Below are 22,467 nucleotides of genomic sequence, written 5' to 3'. Positions count from 1 at the left end.
AGGCCAGTGTGGTTCTCAACTCTTTCAGGCCACGACGACCCACCAAAATAATCCTATTTCAACTGACAAGCACTTGGAATGTAGGAGTTGACTCAATTACCAGATTTCTATAAAGTACAGTTTTCATATACAGTTTGTTACTTATGTAGTAATGGGTCTTTTACCTCTCTTTTTTGGTATTAAATAAGGTCTTAAATTGTCACTAAATTAGAAACATTGATCAAAACAGGGTTCCCACACATTTTTACCAATTAATTTCCAAAACTTTTCCAGAATATTTAACCCAATTTCCAGGACTATATAACAATAATTCAGCTCAATAACAGGTCGCTTACTCCTATGCGCAATGCCCAAAGACAGGAAATGTATGCCAGTGGTTCTCAACCTTTTCAGGCTGTGACCCCCGAAATAATCATCTTTTAACTGGGGACCCCCCCCCCCCCACCCTGACGAGCACTAAGAGTTAAGGAATTTTGTATAACACGGTTCTATTGTGAAAATAGCAGATCTACATACTCACAACGCCTCGCGTTGTGAGGCGTTGTGAGCATGTAGATCGGCTATTTTCACAATTTCTGCCTCTAATATTTGACAATTTTGCCCATGTTTAATTTGTCATTTCAGAGGTATTAACACAATCAATAACCAAAGACAATGCAGAGACATTTTTTTCCAGGACCTTCCAGGACCCTTGATACATTCCAAAACTTTTCCAGCACTGGAAAAATATTTTTTCTAATTTCAAAATATTTCCAGGAATTTCATGACCGTGGGAACCCTGTCAAAAGAAATTGGTGGAACAGAACTCTTATTTTGGGACCAAAGCTCCATTGTTTACAATGGTTTGTAACGCAGGCTCATACAGACGTGTTGCCACCCCGTGTGGTGACGCAATCCAAGATGTACCGCAGCGTGAATATGGTCAGTTGGGGTTGCCGATTTGCAGCTGCAGTGGCACAGCTTGTGTGGCAAACGCTCAATAAAGAGATGATGTACAGTAAACCACGTAACACATTTCAATGTACGCTTTCTTTTCTTAATGCCCTGCTTCATCATCATACGAGAGTGTTTCACTAAAGCAGTGGATCGTCATTTTCAAATTACGATGAAAAGAAAGGACAAATGTTTTTGGACACGCAAGGTTTCTGCCAGACAGCAACGATACGCATACCGTAGTTTTTCTTTTTATCATATGATAAAAAGAAAAACTATGAGACACACTGCTGTGTGCTTTGCCGTTCTGACCACATACTGTAGGCCGGGGGTCTTCAACGTTTTCAGGCCAAGGACCCCTTAGTTGAGAGAGATGAAGCAGGGACCCCCACAACCTTATCATAGATGATAATTTAATCGTTTGACAGCACAATCAGTGTATATTGGATTCATGACAATTTGGGTTTTCAGATATTTAACCACTTGAACTGTCAATACTTAATAAAGTTGACCTTTCACTCTGTACTTAAGTCTGCTCTTTTCCCCCTCTACACCAAACCCCTTTGCCAAAAATAGCCAATCTACAAGCTCACACTGCCTCGCAGTGCTTGTAGATCAGCTATTTTTGGCTTAAGTTCTCAGAATATGGAACTAGGGTTCAAGTGGTTAATATAAAAAAGGAGAAAAAAAGTTTCTATCACACAAAGATTTGGAGGACCCCTTGTAGTAACTCTGAGGACCCCTAAGGGTCCCGGACCCCCTGTTGAAGACCCTTGCTGTAGACACACTGAAGCACTGTTATACAATGTCACTCTCCAAACAGAGGCTGTCATCTTGTCTTGTGACCTCCATCCCTCTGGCTTCTATCAGTTGGCTTAAAGCTCATTTATACTTGTATGAGGACACTTTTCACATTTAGTCTCCCCCCAACCCACAGCTTAAAATACATTACGGTATGTTTGTTGAGCAACCCGTAGGTCAACGTCGAAGAATCCCATGCCTCCAGCTCAGAATCAGATTATGCACTAAATACACAACAGAATGTGCTAAAGTATTTACAGAAAGGTAAAACTGAAGACCCAAATGTTCTGGTGTTCTTCTTAGCTAGCCAGCTAATACTCGGAAACAAAAATGTGACGTGCATGTTGATGCAACATTAAAGTCATACTGTGTAACAGCCATTTTAGTAGTCTTTTTTGGCAACACCTCTGATAACTTCCATCGACTGTTAAGAACCACGATTCCCAGAATTCAGTTTAAAAAAGCAAACAAGAAAAGCAAAACAAGTACCACTTCAAAATGAATGCTGCGGGGTCCCTAGCACCAAGGTTATTTTGGAACAACAGCGTTTTCAGAAATGGAATGTATCAACTTAAAATAAATTACCGTCTGTGCTTAGAGAAATTGTCACATTTAAGAAGAATGGTTCTTGTGAAAAATATACCAGTGAAAGATTATAGCAAGTGACTTTAGTTTATTTGAAAGTTACACAGCATGACTTTAACAACCCAATGGACCTCAGTGTGAATTACATTTGATCAAGAGAATATCATATTTGATTTTGTTCATATCGCCCAGCCCAACATCCAACTCAAACCAATAACTGACCCAAGTCTACTATCATTTGACAACCCCATTGTTCAGAGACTTCAGACCATCGGACAAAAGGAAAAAAAAGAAGGGGTGCCCGAAGAAGAGGGTGGCGGTCAAATATACCGTCACCTGAATGTACACAAAGGTGGAATGTGACGTCACTACAGCCCATAGCAAAAGAAAAAAAAAGACCAATATCAAACACTGCACAAAATGTCCAGGATCCGTGTGCAGAGGAGAGGGTACGAACAAACTGGAAATCGTGGTGATAAGATTCATTTTACAAAAAAAGTACGCTTTTCTTTTTGGTTCCGATTGAAAAACCAAAAAGTGGTTCGTATACAAAACAGCTTTGAAAGTTAGCTTTTCCGAATGAGGTTCGATTTCACACAGACCGGGGGTTCGTAGGAAAGGAGGTAGCAGTCAGAAAGAAAGACGCCCGACCCCCCCACCACAACGTTAGAAAAAAAAAGAAAAAAAAAAGTAAACAATGCATGGTCTTTTTTTTCCGTAAACTTTCCAAGGTGTTGTGTTTTTAAGTAAGTGGTTTCTCAAACTCTTTGAGGAGGTTTGGTATTTATTGGGGGCCATGTCCACAGAAAGCTTTTTTTTATTTTATTTTTTAAAGCTGGCAGTGCCCGTCTGCCATGCACTCCTATGGTGAAGACACGCTTGGTGCGCTCTCCTTCTAATCCCAGCAGCCCCAGCATCCAGCATTTTCTTTTTCTTTTATTATTTGGGGGGCAAAGAGAGCGCTCTGGGTGCTTCAAACAACAAACAAACAATAAAGAACGCACATCCACTCACTAAACAAAAACCCTGGGCTGGGCTGAGGTCAGAATCCAAGAAGAATAAAGTCCACGTTTCCAGAAAAAAAGAAAGTGTAGTTCAACTTGGCCGTGTCCACAGTCAATTCCACTCACTTTGGAGGATCGTTGACCACTGCCGTGAGAAGAAGTCTGTTCACCATTTCAGCTAAGCCGTTCGTGCCAATAACGCAGCTGACACAACGTTGTTCCAAGCACAGCCAGTGAATGTTGAGCGACATTGGGGTCAATAAAATGCTCCGTGCGAGCGTTACGGAACGGGATGTCCAGAGACCACTGCGGAAACACTTTTCTGTGGACACAGCCCCCCTCAGGCCATGGAAACCCCAGCATAACTCTTGAGAGTGTACAAATGTGTTTTCATCAAGGAAGCAAGCACGACTCCAATTTACAAGAGAAATCTCTAAAAGAGAATATCAGCACTCACGGAACTGTCATTTAAGGCACTTTTATTTAAGTCTATAACTTGGCATATACAGCGCTGATGAAGGCTTGACGCCGAAACGCGTACGTTGTCCTGTTTGCTCAGTGGTATGCCATGCCAACTTATACACTTAAATGAACGTGCCTTAAATGACAGTTCCGTGAGTGCTGGTATTCTCTTTTAGAGATTCTCTCGTAAAAGTGTACAAATGTGTACACTTGTACGCTCTCAAGAGTTAAAACAGACCTGTAAGGGTCCGTTTTTGGTTTCCATCGGTACACTCTCAAAGAGTTACAGACCTGCGAGGATCCAATTGGTACCTAACTATCAATCATTTAGCTGGTGACCTAACTATCAATCATTTAGCTGAGGACCACCGGAGCGAAGGGTGGGTGGGCGGGTACCGGGCGGGCACCGGGTCAGGAGTCGGCGGGGCTCTCGCCGCCCGCGGGGTTCCTGTAGAGGTATTTCCAGATGGCGTAGTAGTGCACGCCGGCCGCCAGCGCCACGAACACGTGCCAGATGGCGTGGGCGAAGGGGATGACGCCGTCCGACTTGAAGAACAACACGCCCAGGCAGTAGATGAGGCCTCCGCACGCCAGCTCCCCGAGACCCTCCGTGTTGCTCTGCAACACAAAACAAACACGCCCAAACGGGTCAGTAGGACTGTCACGATTAGGACATTTTACATGACGATTAGTTGTCACTCAAATAATTGCGATTAACGATTTAATTGTGTTTTTGTTGTTGACAATTACATCTCTGTTTGGCTTGTAGGCTGCACATAGCAGATATGACACATAAATGTCCACTAAATTTACAAAAACTTGACTGACATATTTGACAACTTTATACTTAAAAAAACATGTCGCATCGCGGCACGTTGTGAGCTTGTAGATCTGCTATTTACACTATGTTTGAAAATATATATGAACATTTTACAACATGGAAACGATTAGGACAAAATAATTGTGATTAGACGATTATGTAGAAATTGTGACAGGCCTACGGGTCGTATTATAAATAAGTTTTATAATGCATTACAGATGTGGGCTTAATAATCCAAGTGTTGAACTCCAATAGAAACGCATTGGATATAAGGCTGTCATTTATATGACATCCACAAGGGGGAAGCAGAGATGGCAACATTCCACAGTAATCAGAGACAGACCAGACAGACCCCTATGGGAAAGTACACAATGTCTTCCTCTCATACAATGGTGAAACGTAACCATCAACTCGAGTACTTTTATTTTTAATATAAACTTTACTTCAGTAGTTCTATTTCTTGAAATGTATTCTACACCACTACATCTCAAGGGCAATTATTGTACTTTGTACTCCACTACAATTATTTGATGTTAGTTACCAGTTACTTTGCAGATTTAGATGAATACAAAACATACATTAAGTGAATGAAGATTATTTATTATGGTTTAAACTACCCAGCAGCACATAATTAAGTCAAATTAAAACTGCACCACCTTTACACACTAAAACAAATGCGTCATTTTGCATAATGAGACAAGTTATTTTTTTACTTACACTAACATAGTATTTCTACATTGTGGTATTGCTACTTTGAAGTTATTTCTCTTTCTCTTTTTATGCAACCGGGAGCCAACAGAAGAGGAAGGAAGCAACAGGTGTCAACATGTCATGTCGTGACTGTGGCTGCATGGGTGAGGGTAAAGAAAGAAATAACCAAAACAAACAAAAAAACGAATTAACGTTACCATCGACGTCACGACCGATGCAGGTAAAAACCCCATTGCCAAGTAGAAGGCCAGTTCAACAAGTTTATACCTGCAGGGGAGGAAAAAGAGAAATGTCACATTCAGACACTTGTCATAGTTCAGTGGTTCTCAACCTTTTCAAGCCGCGACCCCCAAAATAATCATATTTTAACTAGGGACCCCCCCACCCTGACGAGCCATAGTTCACCTTTTCCGGTAGTTTTTGCACACGTTGTATTTTACAATCATACAGATCGTCACTGAATTGCTGAAGTCTATTAAAAACTGAGACGCCGGATGTGACGTCCACATAGAATTTAAGTTAAAAAGGTAGTGCAAGAGTGATTCGTTTCTTTTTTGGGGGTTAAAATAGCTCAAATAATTAAAGCTCTATTATATCTGATAATACTCTTTTCTGTAGAGTGTTCCCATCTCTCCAGCTCTTTAATAAAACAGAAAATACATTTTGTTCCTTCCGGTTCGCCCTTCGTCACCATTCACCAATAGATATGGGTATGTAGAAGACCTGGCCCCATGAAGTGAACGGGAGAGGCGCGACTCCCTCTAATACAAGGCTCTGGTAGAGAGACCCGTTACTGAACACTCTATACAGCAATGATTAGTAGGGACAAATAGAGATATTTAACACAAAAGTAAAAAAATAAAATAAAAAATACATACAAGCAGATGCTCTTAATCCAGAGATTTACAATAAGCAAGCTGCTACATCAATACAATAAGCAAGGTAAATACATCAATACATCAACATCAGTACATCAAATGCATAGAAATATCAATCTAGAAAAAATAACGTAGGTAGACCAAATACCTACAAACTACAATTACAAAAGTCAGAGTGTGTGCAACTGTAAATGTATTATGTAACGAATGTGGTTGTGTTTGTGCACTCTCAGATGTACAAACGGACACACTGACACAGAGGATTTCACTGGGTGGCGTGCGGTCACAGGCTAGCATGTGCGCTAGCGGAGATTAGCACTGCTTACGGTGCAAACTGAAGGAGCAGGTGGAGGACTTAGTGAACTCGCTGGACGTTCACACGTTTTGACCAGTGAAGCCGGGGACCACCGGTAGGCCGTGAGGATATTGCAAGTGGGCTCCATTTCATTGGGGAAATAAAACAACAATATAAGATTGATATGAAGAAAAAAATATATATATACACGTGTATGTAAAAAAAAAAAGGCCTTGTGCATACTACATGATTTCTTCTTTAAGCCATGAAAACTGGGAAATCCTCTGTATAATTTTTGATTTTTGCACTGGCTATTCAAAAAGAGCAAATATACAAACTCACAGAGCGTCACTTTGTTCCACACTGCGAGCTTGTACATCTGCTATTTAAAAAATAATAATAATAATAATCTTTTAGGTGTGAGAATCGATTGATTGAAAATTCACTTTTTCAGCCCACCCATCACGCCACTTAGGCTAGGGCTCCACCAAAAAATGAACTGGGGTGAATTTGAACGTCCGACGTTGATGTCGACAGTGGAGCACCCTTCATTAATTAAAACGGAAGTGTTCCCAGCGTTGGCGTTGCCGCGGCGCTCGACACGCCCAGATGGGTTTCAGCCCACCCATTTGACCACTTATGATATAATATGATGACTTTGACACTTTAACTTACTTGTTTTAAGTTAATTTGGGTGCATTCTATTAAGCCTTTATAAGAGAGTATAAGGAAATAACCGGGGAAGCGGGGACTCAATGATCAGGGCATTTTGCGCCCGTGTGGTCGGGTTGCCCCGTTAAATGATTATTTTAATGTTTGGTATTGCACTCCATTATAATAGCATGCAAGCGCAACCTCTAACCTTGTTTTAATAGTTTCTTGGCGGGTGTACAGGCTAAAACAGGTCCCTGCCAATCATAGGGATTAGCAACGCCCACGGAAATGTCCTTGGGGCATTTCTATTTGGTTGGCACGGGCCACCAAGCAATGGACGCTTCCAGGGATTAAGAACAACAGCTAAATAATCTCTAACCATATTTTGCCGATTTGTGGAACAGTGTGAAAGAACCAACAAATCAGCACAATATGTAAAGAAATTCACGTTTTGGTATAAAAACCCATGTGTTCTACAAAGAGATGACCTGTTGAGGAAATAACAGATTGAGACTTAAAGGGGATATTTCACTTTCATTTTATTTTTATTATTTTATCCTCTAATCAGGCTTTTGTGACCACTTTGTTTTTTTGTTTTATTCTGGTGACTCATACTACCCTCCTAATACGTGAGCTAGGGTGTTTTCAATGAATCTATCATGGTTAAAATGTAGTTTGAAGTTGGGTGAATACTGAATCAAGCAACTTCAAATCTGTCTAGGGTGGTCACAAAAGCCTGATTAGATGATACTTCTTTTTTTTAAAGTGAAATATCGCTTTAACCTTTTGCTTATATGAAATTAATTCTAGGGTTTAAAATGTCCATTATTAGTGTGCAGGGCTTGACTTTAGGGCACAGATCAGCAGTGTGTAGACGGGAGTCCAAAATGCGTCACAGCGAGACTGAGGTCTTTAATCCATGCGTTTCTCTGAATGCTGCTCATTGCCAACTGAATACACAGTTTACACACGCCTGAAGGACATGTGGTAATCCCCATGATTGACACTCTACTACTGCACAATAAACACATGTCGTTGACAGCCGTGATGCTACAAAGGCAACCGCTGTGCACAAACCATGTAAAAAAAAAGCAGATTCAACAAAATTGCCTTCTAAAATCTGTAGTTCTCACACTTTTGAGATTTTTCAAAAAAATGCAAACGCACAAGCTCGCAGATGAGATACAGTAGGAGATATATGTGAGCTTGTATATCTGCTAGATTAATTTAACCACTTAAGGGGCGCCCGCTGGCCTGGTGGTCAAGGCGCATACCACATACTAGGCTATGATGCCTGCTGGCGTTGCCGGTTCGATTCCCGATCCGGACGACCTTTGCCACATGTCATTTCCCCGTCTCTCTCCCCATTTCCTGTCGGTCTACTGTCCTATCGAATAAAGGCATGAAAAGCCCAAAAAAAAAAAAAAAACCCCACTTAAACCCTCGATGCTTTGTTAACTTGAACTTTGGCTCTGTACTCTTGTGCCTAAAATAGCCGATCTGCAAGCTAACAAGTCGTGTCGCAGCGCAACACGCTGCAAGCTCTTAGATCGGTTGTTTTCTGCAAATGCAGAAGTTGTGGAAGTTGTGACATGCTTCACTCACTTTTCATGATAGTTGAAAACGTAAATGGTGCCGGCAGCAGCCATCAGCCACACGAACCAGCGCATGTTGGCAGCCAGGGGACCCAGCTCACGCAGATTCAGCCTGAGAAACAACGTCAAAACATCAACATCAAACATGAACCTTTAACACTCTGTCGCACGACAGCCCAAAATATCCCACCTAAAAAAAATGCAAGCGCAAGGTGGGGAACGCTAAAGTCTGAAGAGGTGGGTTTTGAGGGTGATTTTGAACACGGCAAGTTCCAAAAGGGAGTGGGGGGCTGCAACTGAGAAAGGCCTGTACACCCCGCGTTGCGTTTCTTTGTCTTGCAGGAGGTTGGCATAACAAGCTATTTACAGATGTCTGCTGTCAAATGGGGGGGGGGGGGGGGTGTTCCTTGACATGCAAGTAGGGGAGGCTTATTGACGGTATTTCACAAAGCGATAAACCCTGGGAGATGGATTGCAACACCTACCATGAGCTCCCAGTACTTAACCACATGACTTGCCACACATAAACCGTGTGGCAACTCATACGCAGAGTTGGAGGTTCCCGGTATTGAACCCACGACCTTGTGGTCAAATAGCGAGTGCTCTACCGCCCAAGCTACCCGGACACAAAATCCCCCCCCCAAAAAAAAAAAAAAAAAAAAAAGTGGGTCTTACCATGGCGTGTAGGAGGCAGCAATGAAGATGTAGATGACCACCCTGTCACACATGTGGCAGCAGTGCTCTATAGACCTGCAAAACACACACACACACACACACACACACACACACACACACACACACACACACACACACACACACACACACACACACACACACACACACACACATTACTATACTATACTGTACTGTAAAGCGTTTTAACACAAGGAGCAGAAAGATTTTCCTCACAATGTGTTATTCCTCAGATGCTTGATTCTGATTCTATTATACTTGTGGGGACATTTGGTTCTCACAAGCATAGTAATAAAACTACACACAGACACACACACGGACACATACACACACACACACACACACACACACACACACACACACACACACACACACACACACACACACACACACACACACACACACACACACACACACACACACACACACACACACACACACACACACACACAATCACAGCATACCACTTCCTGAAATAGAATTCACTTGATGTCACCGACATGCAAAGTGACAGTACTGTCCCTGTCACAAGACCCACACTAACAAGCCAGCCAGTGTCTACTGTGATTTAATTTAAAGCAACGATTCCCAAACGGTGGGTCGGGACCCATTTTTGGGCTTGTGGGACCTTTTCTGCTATCTTTGTTATCTTTTTTCTGTTTTTCAAAAATGTAAAAAAAAAAGATTTTTTTTTTTTTTTTAAGAATTTCATGAATAATATAAAAGAAATACAAAAATAGACAGTTCGTGTTGCAACGTGTTTTGAGCTTGTAGATCTGCTATTTGGTGAAGAGATTTGGTACAGACAGTAAATCAGACCAGAGTTGCAATAGAGTGTTTTAAGTGGTTGAGAACTGTAGTGTAGACCAGCGATACTCAAATGTGGCCCGGCCCGAGGGCCACATCTGGCCCACCAGCTTAATGTCCTCGAAGTCACGCATCCAACAAGCTTTAAACTGAGCAGATTGGACCTTCCGTTCCAGAGATAAATACATCTTGAAAGCAGCTATGTTTTTTTTTTCTTTTTTTTACTAGTGGCTCTGCCCGACTAATTAGCATACCCAAAATGACATCGTAGGCCTAATGCAAATCAAATGAAAGAGAGATGTAGCCTACTGTAGCATTAGCCATTTGGTAGCTAAACAGTCTGGGTAGGCCTACTCTATTTTAAAGGACCTACACCATGAATTTTCACTTTTTCTATTTTAAAACCTTTTTTTGGGGTCCCACTGGCACCTTCTATCCTCACAAAGTCCTATTTCTGACCATTGTGTCTTTCTCTGGTTTTGGGAAGACAGAGATGAAAAGCTTTCCACGGGTTCTCAGCTGTTCTGAGAGTTGATCCGTGTGACGTCACACGGATTCCCGTTTTTTTGTTTGTTTTTTTCAAAAAAAAAAAAAAAAAAAAAATTCCCAATTTTTTCAAAAAACTTTTTTTTTACTCTAGACTTTTGCGGCAAACTTCTAGTTTTTATACATTATACATAAATACAATGCAGGTGGGGTTGATTGTCTAATGTAGATTAACTTTCTGTAATGTCTGGTCTAGCAACGGTCGCCCTGTGTCATTTGACAGTAGGCCTATAACATACAACATAGGCCTACAGTAGGCTATAATCAGAGCTGCAACATTATCCTATTTTTGTATTGGCCCAATATTAACATTATTTGTTGTCAACGTGGGGTCCGGGGAGGAGTGAAGAGGAGGGGAGGGGGGAGGGGTGGAAAAACCCCACTAGATGCGCCCCTGAGCAAACAGAGGCCGTTTTGGTATTGCAGCTGGAGAGCCTCATTATAGTAGAGCTAGAACAAACAAAAGGAATGGTCAGAGTGTTTGTTGAGGGTTAAAACCTGTCTAATGCCTCATTCACACTACAGATATATAGTTGAACGTTTTGCTTGGTAATTCAATGTAATCTCAATGGAAACCAGCTTTAAAGGCTGGGCGTGTCGGCTGTCCTTGGAATCCAGCCTTTAAAGCTGGTTTCCATTGAGATTACATTGAATTACCAAGAAAAACGTTCAACTATATATCTGTAGTGTGAATGAGGCATTAGACTCAATTTTGAGCATATATTTATACAAAAAATATAGTTTTAAAAGCATGGTGTAGGCCCTTTAAGAAGATTGTTTGATTTTATTTTCCTTAGCCATAACTATCTACAAGTTTATTTTCTGTAAAAAGCCATTTGTGTTGAATGTTGGCCAATTCATAAATAACACTGTGAAGCAATTGATCTTTAATTACAAATTGTGTCATTGACAGAATATAAATGGAATTCCAAGCCAAAAAATAATGCACATTGCACTTGTCTTAAGTTATGTGGAAATAAAGCAAATAAAATAGAGAAGTTATCAAGTAATGTCATTTTATCAACTGGCCCGTGGCCCCTTGACATTGTTGTAATGTGGTCCACGGGTTCAGAAGTTTGAGTATTCCTGACTATCCGATTGACATGATTGTGTTCAGTCATGCACGTCACTTAGACGAAATCTAAATGGTAGGTTATATTTGGCACAACACAGACACAACACCTGCAGACAGTTAATGCCATAAAAGATCAGGGATTATGTTTGAACAGTAATGGCCCGGGACACCATGTACTTTGGGGCCATCTAAAATTGAAACGCTGGCTCCCTGCCTGATCACATTCCTGAAGAAACCGGTTCAGCGGGAAGCACAAGAGATCAGAGATGATTTGGGTCAAATGGTTTCCTCTCGCTCTGTTCAAAGACACGTTGTGCCTTCCGTGTATATTGCAGTGTGGAATCGTTCTTATTGTTCATATAATTAAGAACGGGAATGCATCTGTGTCATGTAACTACTTCATAAATAGCAGATATTCAAGCTCACAGTGTGTCACCAAGTGCCGCGCTGCGAGCTTGTAGATCTGCTATTTATGAAAAGTCGTGAAGATTTGTGCAAATCTTTTAATATATATATTATATTAAAGCGAACATTTTTAACTCAAATCTCTGCTTCTCTGGGGTCCCTGGAACAAAATACTTTGCGATGGGGGTCTGCGGTCAAATACATATAATTCAAGGGGTCCTTGACATTGAAAACTTTGAGCATCACAGATAAAGAAACACGTTTTTCAGAAAACCATTAGGATTTAGAAGACATTTTTAGGTATTTTTCAGTGTGTCCGTCATATAGAAACATTACACATTATGCACAGTAGAATCCTTAGTGTTCATTCTTCCATTTCCATGTAACTTGGCTGCCCATTTTACAGCTTTTAAAAACGGCATAATTGCCGCCTAACAGACACAAGCGGAAATAAGGGAAAGGTGCAAGTGTGGTTGCCTATTTATATTATATATTGTGATGTTACGTGAAGCATGACGAAGATGGCGCCGTTACAGGGCGACACGCTGAGAGCTGCTCTCGCCTTATTGCTTGTCTTAATGTTGTATGTCACTGTCTTTGCACGAAACGCGTCTTGTACGATGACCTATGATCGCCAGACTTTACTGGACATGAGATTTGTTGCTTCAGACGTTTTGATGCCTCGGGATTTGCCGAGAGAGCTACACAACAACAACAACCCGGTTCCACCATGGCGTGGTCACAGGAGGAAGAGGGGAAAGCGAGGTGGCGCTCTAGTGAAGCTACGAGGACGTCCCTCTCGACCACCCATTCCCAGCATATTGTTGGCCAACGTACAAGCGATCGACAACAAAATGGACGACCTCCGAAACCGGGTGCGCTCTCAAAGGGATATAAGGAACTGCTGTGTGTTTTGTTTCACGGAGACGTGGTTGAAAGCTGACGTCCCTGACAGGGCGGTACAGCTAGATGGCTTCTCTGTGTTCCGCACGGACCGTTCCAGGGAAAACACAGGAAAGACAAAAGCGGGCGGTGTTCTGTTTCACATCAACGACTCTTGGTGCACTAATGTGGATATAGTCTCCCAACACTGCTCGCCGGTGTTGGAACATCTAACACTACGGTGTAGACCGTTCTACCTACCCAGGGAGTTTCCTTGTGTGTTGCTAACGGCTGTATACATCCCACCAGAAGTGAATGCATCGGAGGCTATGGACGAGCTGAGCGATGTCATCGGCAAGCAGGAGAATAAGCACCCGGAGGCCATATCAATCGTGGCGGGGGACTTTAATCACTGCAACTTGAAATCGGTGTTGCCACACTTCTACCAGCACGTTAAGTGCTCAACAAGGATCGACAAGACGCTCGATCACTGTTATTCCACCATCAAGGCTGCCTACAGAGCGATCCAACGGCCCCACTTTGGGAAATCTGACCATCGAGCGGTGTTACTTCTACCTGCCTACAAGCAGAGAATGAAGTCCGAGCAACCCAAGGTGAGGTCTGTTCAGTGCTGGTCCATCTAAACTCCAGGGCTGCTTTGAATCGACAGAATGGTCCATCTTCAAAGACTCAGCCACAAGTTTGGATGACTACGCTGGCACTGTCACCAGCTACGTTAAATTCTGTGTGGATAATTGCATCCCAGCGCGAACCGTTCGCTCCTATCCCAACGAGAAGCCGTGGATGAACTATGACACTCGTCTGAAGTTGAGAGAGCGCCGAGCCGCCTTTCAATCTGGGGACGAGGAACGCTATAAAAAATCCAGATACGACCTGAGAAAGGCGATCAGAGACGCTAAGAGACAATATAGGGACAAACTGGAGAACAACTACAGTGGCTGTGACGCACGGCGTATGTGGAGAGGGCTGCAGGCGATTACGGATTACAAACCGAAGCCGGCTGTTATTAACACCTCGGACTCTCTACCGGACAAATTGAATAACTTTTTCGCCCGCTTTGAAACTCACAACACGGACCCAGTCACACCGGTGCGGGGAACACCCGGTGCGGTGGAGCTGCAGGTGACACAACGAGATGTGAGTAAAACTTTCAAAAGCGTTGGGACTCATAAGGCGGCCGGCCCTGACGGGATAGCCTCACGTGTCCTTAAGCTGTGTTACGACCAGCTTTCGGGGGTCTTTACTGACATTTTTAATATGTCCCTGTCATTGTGTGTGGTACCGTTGTGTTTCAAGGAAACCATAATTGTACCCATAGCAAAGAAAAAACCTGTCGCCTGTCTTAATGATTATCGCCCTGTGGCTCTGACCTCTGTTCTTATGAAGTGTCTGGAAAAAATGGTTATATCACATATAACGCACATTATCCCTGCCAATACTGATCCACTACAGTTTGCATACTGTGCTAATAGATCAGTCGATGATGCTATTTCTCTCGCACTACACATTGCCTTGAAACATCTGGAGAAAAAGAACTCTTATGTCAGACTACTCTTCATAGATTATAGCTCTGCCTTTAACACGATTGTACCATCTAAGCTTGTGTTGAAACTCAGGGGTCTTGGTCTTGGCAGTAGTATCTGCAACTGGCTGTTTGACTTTTTGACAGGCAGGCCACAATCTGTACGAATAGGGAACAAGCATTCATCTAAGATATTGACCAGGACTGGAGCGCCCCAGGGCTGCTGCCTCAGTCCCTTGTTGTATAGTCTGTTCACCTATGATTGTGTTGCCAGGTGTGGCAATAATTCTATTCTCAAGTTTGCAGATGACACCACGGTTATAGGACTAATATCCAACGATGATGAGAGGGCCTATAGGAGGGAAATTGAAGAGCTAACCCTATGGTGCCAGAATAACAATCTCTCTCTAAATGTTAGTAAAACAAAAGAGATCATCGTTGACTTTAGGAAGTCTAAAGTCAATCACAGTCCCTTAACCATAAATGGTTCACCTGTAGACATAGTGGACAGTTTCAAATTCCTGGGTGTTCACATAACAAACTCACTCACATGGTCTCTAAACAGCAAAGGTATCCTTAAGAAAGCGCAGCAGCGATTGTACTTTCTGAGGCGCCTCAGGAGATTTGGCCTGAGCACCAAGGCTCTTGTAAATTTCTATCGCTGTACCATAGAAAGTGTTTTGACAGGATGCATCACAGTGTGGTTTGGTAACGTGACTGTTCAAGACAGTAAACAGTTACAGAGAATTGTGAAGAGAGCTGCCAAAATCATTGGCACAGAATTACCACAGCTACACACAATCTATAACACACGCTGTAAGAAAAAGACAGAGAACATCTTAAAGGACAGCAGTCATCCTATCCCGCCCATTCCCTGTTCTATCTCCTCCCATCCAAAAAACGTTATCAGAGCATCTCATCGCACACCACCCGTCTCAGTAATAGTTTTTATGCTCAAGCAATCAGGTTGCTTAACGAAGAGATGAAAGCGAGACCTAGGTAGTCATGTGCACTGTACGCAGTTTTTAAACTGTACACTGTTACACTGTATGGTTTTTGTTGTTTTTGGGTTGTCTTGGGTGACTTGTTGTTGTCTTGTTGTTGTGGGTTGATGTTTTTGTGTGTAATAAGGCTGAGAGTGCTCCTGGCACAAGCATTTCATTGTATGTCTGTACTTGTATGGATATGCATGTGACTAATAAACCTAAACCTAAACCTAAACCTAAACCTCAAATACATTGTATTGTCCAATCCGAAAAGGAACAGAAAAAGTCAATGGACCTTTAGGGTTTTGGGGTGTCTATAATCAATAATAAAATTCATCAATTACTAGTTTTGCCATTGATCGGAATATATATTAAAAAATATATGAGTTAATTGTGGGCTCGCTTTAGCTCCCAAGTATCCTTGCAGTTGCACGTGACCGTTGGCAGCCAATAGCCTTCCTTGGGTACCATTAATACAATGATGGCGGACACCCATACGATGGCCAAACAAAAGCTTAATTTTCGCTCTGATGGAAACCAATGGTGACGTTATCACTTCCCACGCTCCATATTTTCTACGGTCTATGGTCCTCTCTCTCTCACCTCATATGGCTCTTCTTCCAGGTGACCACGTGGAACACGGTGGACACCATGAAGAGGGCACACAGGCCTGCACCGTACACCAACGCTGTCATCCTCTCCCAGCCGTTGTCCGACAGCCGGTGGAGCAGTGACATCCCCACCATGGCCGGAGCGATGAGGACCTATGGACATGTCAGGGATGATGGGACGATAAACGTTTATCCACGATAAGCCTTTATCCAAGGCGCTTTACATAGACCCATTCACACACACACATTCATACAGAGTCTTGCTCAAGGACTCTTCGACACCAACTCTGGGGGAGCCCGGGATCGAACTGGGATCCCTTCGGGAACCCTCCGTGTTCTAATGACGGTTTCTCTACCCCTGAGCCACTGCCGCCTCTTAGTAAAACAGACCTGAATTGCACTGTACTTAATGTTCTTAAAGTTCTTTTTTGATTTACCCAAACTCTCTTCACCAAAAATATCCGATCTACAAGCTCACAATGCACCGCGTTTTTGGTGAATGTCGCCTCCCAGATTAAGGATGCTAGTGTTCAAGAGGTTAAACGCCAAGTATAAAGGTTATTTTCAATCTGTCCTAATGGAAACAGATATTCTCTCAAACATCCTTGTGACTTTACTGCATCTTAGGGGGAAAGATTTACACATTTGACATAAATGTAAGGTGCTGTAAAGTAGCAATGTAATTCAGGGGTGCCGTGGATGAAAAAGCCATTTACAGGGGTTCACTGAGCCAAACATGTTTGAGAACCACTGCTCTACAGCATGGGACCACAGGGGTTAAAGCCAAAAAAAAAGAAGAAAAAAAAGAAAGAAATCCCAAGACTGAAATGTATTTTCAGGACATGTGTCCCAAACGCCCAATAGGTGATTTTTGAAACATGGCGTGCGCAACACACACCAATATTTGGGGTGTTTCCCTGAGGTTCTGAACTGCCTTCACTGAATGTGGGTGTGCCAATCCATGCTTCATTTTATAGAAGTATCTTTTCTGAAGTTCTGTTGTATTCTACAGTATGCTAGCCTGGCCAATTCAAATACTCATATCTTGAAATTATAACTGCGTATTTAGTTTGGAGATCACTTGACTAGTGTTTTGACGACTTCATTCACGCCGGGGCCATCGCTACACCTCCCCCTTATTTTATTTTTTTTGAGGATCTGCACTGATCTCAGAAATATCCCCTATGGAATCCTCAAGACTGAAATCAGTTCCCAGGACTGAGAACATTAACACCTGGGACCATGACTGATCTCGCTCTTTCTTCAGCATGGGATGACTTCTGGGCTGGAGACCTTTCGTTCCCTTGCTGAGAAAGCTCCCCGGGGGAGCGCGAGCCGTCTCCTGAGTTTCAGCTGGCTTCTCCCAGTCCACTGCAGTGTGTTCTTTCCCCTCTCCCAGAAGTCCTTTCACCCACAGCCCTCTGACACAGTGGATGAAGCAACCCGCTCACTCACTCCCCCCTGTCCTGTGGTTGTTTTCTGTGATGTGCTTTTAATCTGTTGTGTGCTTTCACGTGTTGTGCTGCCTTTGTGCTTTTAATTGCTTATGTACGGTACGTGGCGTGCTGTACTTTCAAATTACCTCTCGGAGGACAGCCGCTCTGAAGTCTAAAATAAATCCTTCTGGACAAGTTCATTAACCCCATTAAAAATGTACTTGTCCGTTGGACAAGTGGCTCTTGGATTCACTTTTTCTGTGATACTCCAAGCAGCTTTGTCCTGTATGCAGACTATGGACTGCCCATACTGAGTGGAGGGTGGAGGTAGCAAGGGGGGTCGTTAGCTTTCCTTTTGCTATTCATTCTATTTCAATTAAGGCCACTCCTTTAAAGTTATACTATGTAACTTTTTTAATAAAACAAATCTTAAAATTTTCCTAACTATTAAATCGCTAAAGTTTTAGAACACCCACTCCGTTAATTTCAGCCCCAAAAGCCTTTTCTTTATATGTTTTCTACATACCCTTGACAGGGGCTGTATTTCCCGGCAAAATGATGTCATCTCCCACATGATACACTACCGGCCAATCACAGCGCCGATCATACACCACCGGCCAATCACAGCGAGTCTTGCTGTCTCTTCAGAAAATAGCTTCCCTTAGCAACTGTGTTTACATTGGTGAAGGAATCTTGCATGCTACTCCCTCAATCCTGGTCTAAAAATGCTCTATGGATTCGTATCGGCGAGGCGGAGGCAGTCGCGGGGGTCGCGGCAGCCGCGGACCCCCGTTCCGGTGGTCCGCGGCGAAAAACGGCCGAAAAAAGCAATACCGCTACTGACCACTAGTTGAGCAGCTTCCACAGTACAGCTTTAAGGAAGAAATTACTGTGAAATGTCAATTTTTTATTTTGTCAAGTGACTTTTGTGCCACGACAAGTGAATGGGACATTTCTCAAAAAGTTAATGTCAAGCCCTGTTAGTCCAACTATCAATGACGTTTTTAATTGTGATTACCTGTATATTGATTGGCTTTTTGATTAATTAACTGGCCAAGATGCACTTTATTGTTGATCCCTTGTATACTTCAACTAATCGTGATTATAATTTACTAAAGTGATAAGACTAAATCGATAGGCTCATTGACCACTTCGGGTAAGTTACTAGGAAAAGCTCCACTGGCTGTCTGTCCGTCCGTCTGTCTGTCCGTATGTCCGTCACGTCATACATTTGCCCCTACTCTATCTCTGGCACCGTTGGCCCTATCGATGCCAAACTTTGCGCGCACACACACTCCTTGGATGGCAAATCACAACCCCCGCCCCTGATTTCTCACATGGCCCTCCTCTAGCGCCACCATCAGGCCGATTTCTTTTCGACATTTTGGACACTGCTCCTACAGATTTTGGCCTAAAATCACACAAAGCGGTACACAAGTCATGTCATCAACATCCCACTAAGCACGCCGTCTAAAAGTGGTCTAATAGTGGTATAGATTTGAAAGTTTTTTAGTTGTCTAAACTTAGACTAGACGACTAATAGACTTCTAATAGTCGTCTAAATGTAGACGACTATTAGAAGTCTATTAGTCGTCTAGTCTAAGTTTAGACAACAAAAAAACGTTCAAATCTATACCACTATTAGACCACTTTTAGACGGCGTGCTCAGTGGGATGGATCTGTCCCATTTCCCATATTTCCTCCTGATTGGCTACGATTGCCTTCTAAAGTTTGTGTATGCGATGTGCTAGCATGAACAGCTAACAATTACTGTCACTTTACTATTACTGTCACTTTACAAGCATGGACATTTCAGACAGTATTTTCCTTGTTTTATCATTGTGCATGTGTAGCCTACTGTCCATTTGACACCTATTGAACGGCCAAGGCACGTCCACCCTGGAAATGGGTCCCCTCTTTGGTGATCCAAGGTTCTTTCCTTTTTCCTGTTTATTTTCCTGCCTTTTTTTTTTTTTTTTCTTGGCTGATTGAGGGTTTAAGCACAAGGGTTGTTGTTTCTTTCAAAACGCTCTGTCTGAAGAAGGCTCTTTTCCGTTTTATGTTATGTTTTGTTTTATTACTTAAAATAGTTTTGAGAACTTCTGTAAACTAGGATTGTTACTGAAGACACTAGATTATCCACAATGTAAAAACAAAAATCTTTTGAAAAAAATGTGTAATAAAGTGAAATGCAAGTAACAGCCAAGAGATGGAGGTGCTTAACACAGCTCTGATGACAGTGAGTATACCGTGTTCGATTCCCAGAGTCCAGTGGACAATAGGCTCTATATGCACAACAGCCACGTTGAAAAGAACTTGGGCCTGCAGTATTTCCTATTCTAGTGATCACAAGTAAAGCAACACAATGCAACTTGTCTTTTAATGAATAAAATGTCATTTCAATCTCTATGGTAGAGTATGTTAATACAATATAAGTATATAACTTATATAATTGGGGTGGTTGTATTTTGTCTCCCTGCACTTCTATTGAGACATTTAGATGGTGTCAAATGTCATGACTCACCTGGACACAGGATCTGACACAGATTTTGACCTGATGGTCAAATTTCAATGTATAGCCGGAGCAACAATTAGGTCAATGGTAAAAATGTCAGCACTTGCACAGGAAACCAGGTTCTAATAATAGCTACCTTCTTATCCCATGGGGGACCTTCAGTTTTCAGCTTCACCTGCATGCCCACAGAGGAGGGTGGGGGTGGGGGAGCAGTTAGGGGTTAGGTCAGGTGTCTTGCTCAGGGACACTTCGACACATTGCTGAGAGCTGGAATCGTACTTGGGACCTCCGGAGTGCTAGGCGGCTCACTAACCATTCAGCTTAAGGCCGACCCTTACGGGTCCATATGGGTCCATGTACACTCTCAGAGTTGTGGGGGTCCTTGAAATCAAAAGGTTTGAGAACCCCTGTGCAACGCTAAAATGGAACGATTTCTTTCCAATATGATGCTTTCTCCCCGTTTTCTGTCTCTCTTCACTGGACTATCAATAAACCCAAGAAAACCCATGAAACGGTACAGTAGCTTGTACATCCGTTTTGGGAAATCTTTAACAGTTTTGATTTGGAGGTCCGCTGTCCGCAGCATTGCTGCAGGAACGAGGCGGAGCCGAGTTCCAAACTTTTTTTTGTGTGCGCAGCGATAATGCTCGTTATTCGCACAGATAGATAACCATTTCAACCAATCAGATTTCTTCGTCAACCTGTTGTATAATTCATATTAATTTGGGGGTCCGTGACACAAAAAGGTTTGAGCACCACTGATATTCAGAAAACCTAGCCTAAAAAAACATGGCAGGCGAGTACACAACAGCTAATTAATGTGATGAATGTGTGTGTTAGATGTAGGTGCGTCCAGACAGAGCCATGGGTGTGCCACTGGTCCATGCCTGTGCACAATCGCACATTCACACACCTACAGTATATCCAAATTGGCTGTAGCCGTGTTGCTTACAGCAGGGGTCTTCAACGTTTTCAGGCCAAGGACCCCTTAGTTGAGAGAGAGATGAAGCAGGGACCCCCACAACCTGTTCATAGATTCCATATAGTTTCATTGTTTGACAGCACAATCATCAGTGTATTTTGGATTCATGTCAATTTGTGTTTTCAGATATTTAACCACTTAAACTGTCAAAATGTAATAAACTTGACCTTTCACTCTGTACTTAGTCTGCTCTTTTCCCCCTCTACACCAAAGCTCTTTGCCAGAAATAGCCGATCTACAAGCTCACAACACCTCGCGCTGCGAGGCGTTGTGAGCTTGTAGATCTGCTATTTTTGGCTTACGTTCTCAGAGGGTTCAAGTGGTTAATATAAAAAAGGAGAAAGTGGGGTTTACACAACGATTTGGAGGACCCCCTGTAGTAACTCTGGGGACCCCCTAGGGGTCCTTGACCCCCTGTTGAAGACACCTGGCTTAGAGTATAAGCTTGTATGCAGTCCGCTATGTTTTTAAATCGACTGTAGTTTTTGGAGCCGTGTGCAGAGCACATGGGCTCCCTCTGAGTGGCAATGTGTGTCCTGTCTCACCAGAGTCTGTGTCCAGTCGAGTTTGAACAGGATCTGCCCATGCGCAATTTTTTGGATGGGATTTATGTCACTTTGAAGTGAGCCGATTTTTTGGATGGGATTTATGTCACTTTGAAGTGAGCCAATTTTTTGGATGGGATTTATGTCACTTTGAAGTGAGCCGATTTTTTGGATGGGATTTATGTCACTTTGAAGTGAGCCGATTTTTTGGATGGGATTTATGTCACTTTGAAGTGAGCCGAATCTCTGGGATCCGTTCTTTTCAAAGAGCCGTTCAAAAGTTATTTATTTTGTAAATACTTTGTAGATTTTGATTATAATTACAAATCACTTCAATCAAAAACATAGACCTGGAACTGCTCAAATTCACGGCTCCACTTCGAACCGAGGTTTGATTTTTTTTTAACCGGAACAGGAAAACAAAACTGCAGAACGGGCCTTGGCTCGGTTTCAACCAACTTTAAGCATTGTTGAGGTGCAGCCTCATTTTCTAACGCGGTGCGGTTTGTTTCCTCTGTCAAACGTGGGCCTGTCTTTACAGGCCCTTCGACTCGGTGGAGACAGAAACAGTGATTAAGAGCCAACACTCCCACGTAAAGTACACACACGGAGGAAGAACTCTTTTCATGCCATTTCAGGAGCATTTTGAGCTTTCAGAGGACATGATGCCAGGACTGGTCGGGCAAATATATCAATATCGTCT

The 22,467-nt window shown here is 42.7% G+C and overlaps 1 protein-coding gene across 2 annotated transcripts in view; it reads right to left on the bottom strand.

Moving 5' to 3' along the window:
* Nucleotides 1–552: 552 nt before the first annotated feature.
* Nucleotides 553–22,467, bottom strand: part of mmd (monocyte to macrophage differentiation-associated) — a 46,063-nt gene continuing 24,148 nt past the window's right edge. For both annotated transcript variants that reach the window (XM_080724815.1, XM_080724816.1), the window contains exons 3-7: nucleotides 16,279–16,439; nucleotides 9,414–9,488; nucleotides 8,749–8,850; nucleotides 5,514–5,583; nucleotides 553–4,403 (exon numbers count right to left, since the gene is read on the bottom strand). In XM_080724815.1, coding sequence (XP_080580941.1) covers nucleotides 4,197–4,403; nucleotides 5,514–5,583; nucleotides 8,749–8,850; nucleotides 9,414–9,488; nucleotides 16,279–16,439 — 615 coding nt within the window. In that variant the 3' untranslated portion in view covers nucleotides 553–4,196. The remainder of the gene's footprint in view (nucleotides 4,404–5,513; nucleotides 5,584–8,748; nucleotides 8,851–9,413; nucleotides 9,489–16,278; nucleotides 16,440–22,467) is intronic.

The sequence above is a fragment of the Nannobrachium achirus genome (genome assembly GCF_963921795.1).
Source record: "Nannobrachium achirus genome assembly, chromosome: 4".
Taxonomy (NCBI): Eukaryota; Metazoa; Chordata; class Actinopteri; order Myctophiformes; family Myctophidae; genus Nannobrachium; species Nannobrachium achirus.
Note: the sequence above shows the minus strand (reverse complement) of the source record. Positions and strands in the feature narration are given on the sequence as shown.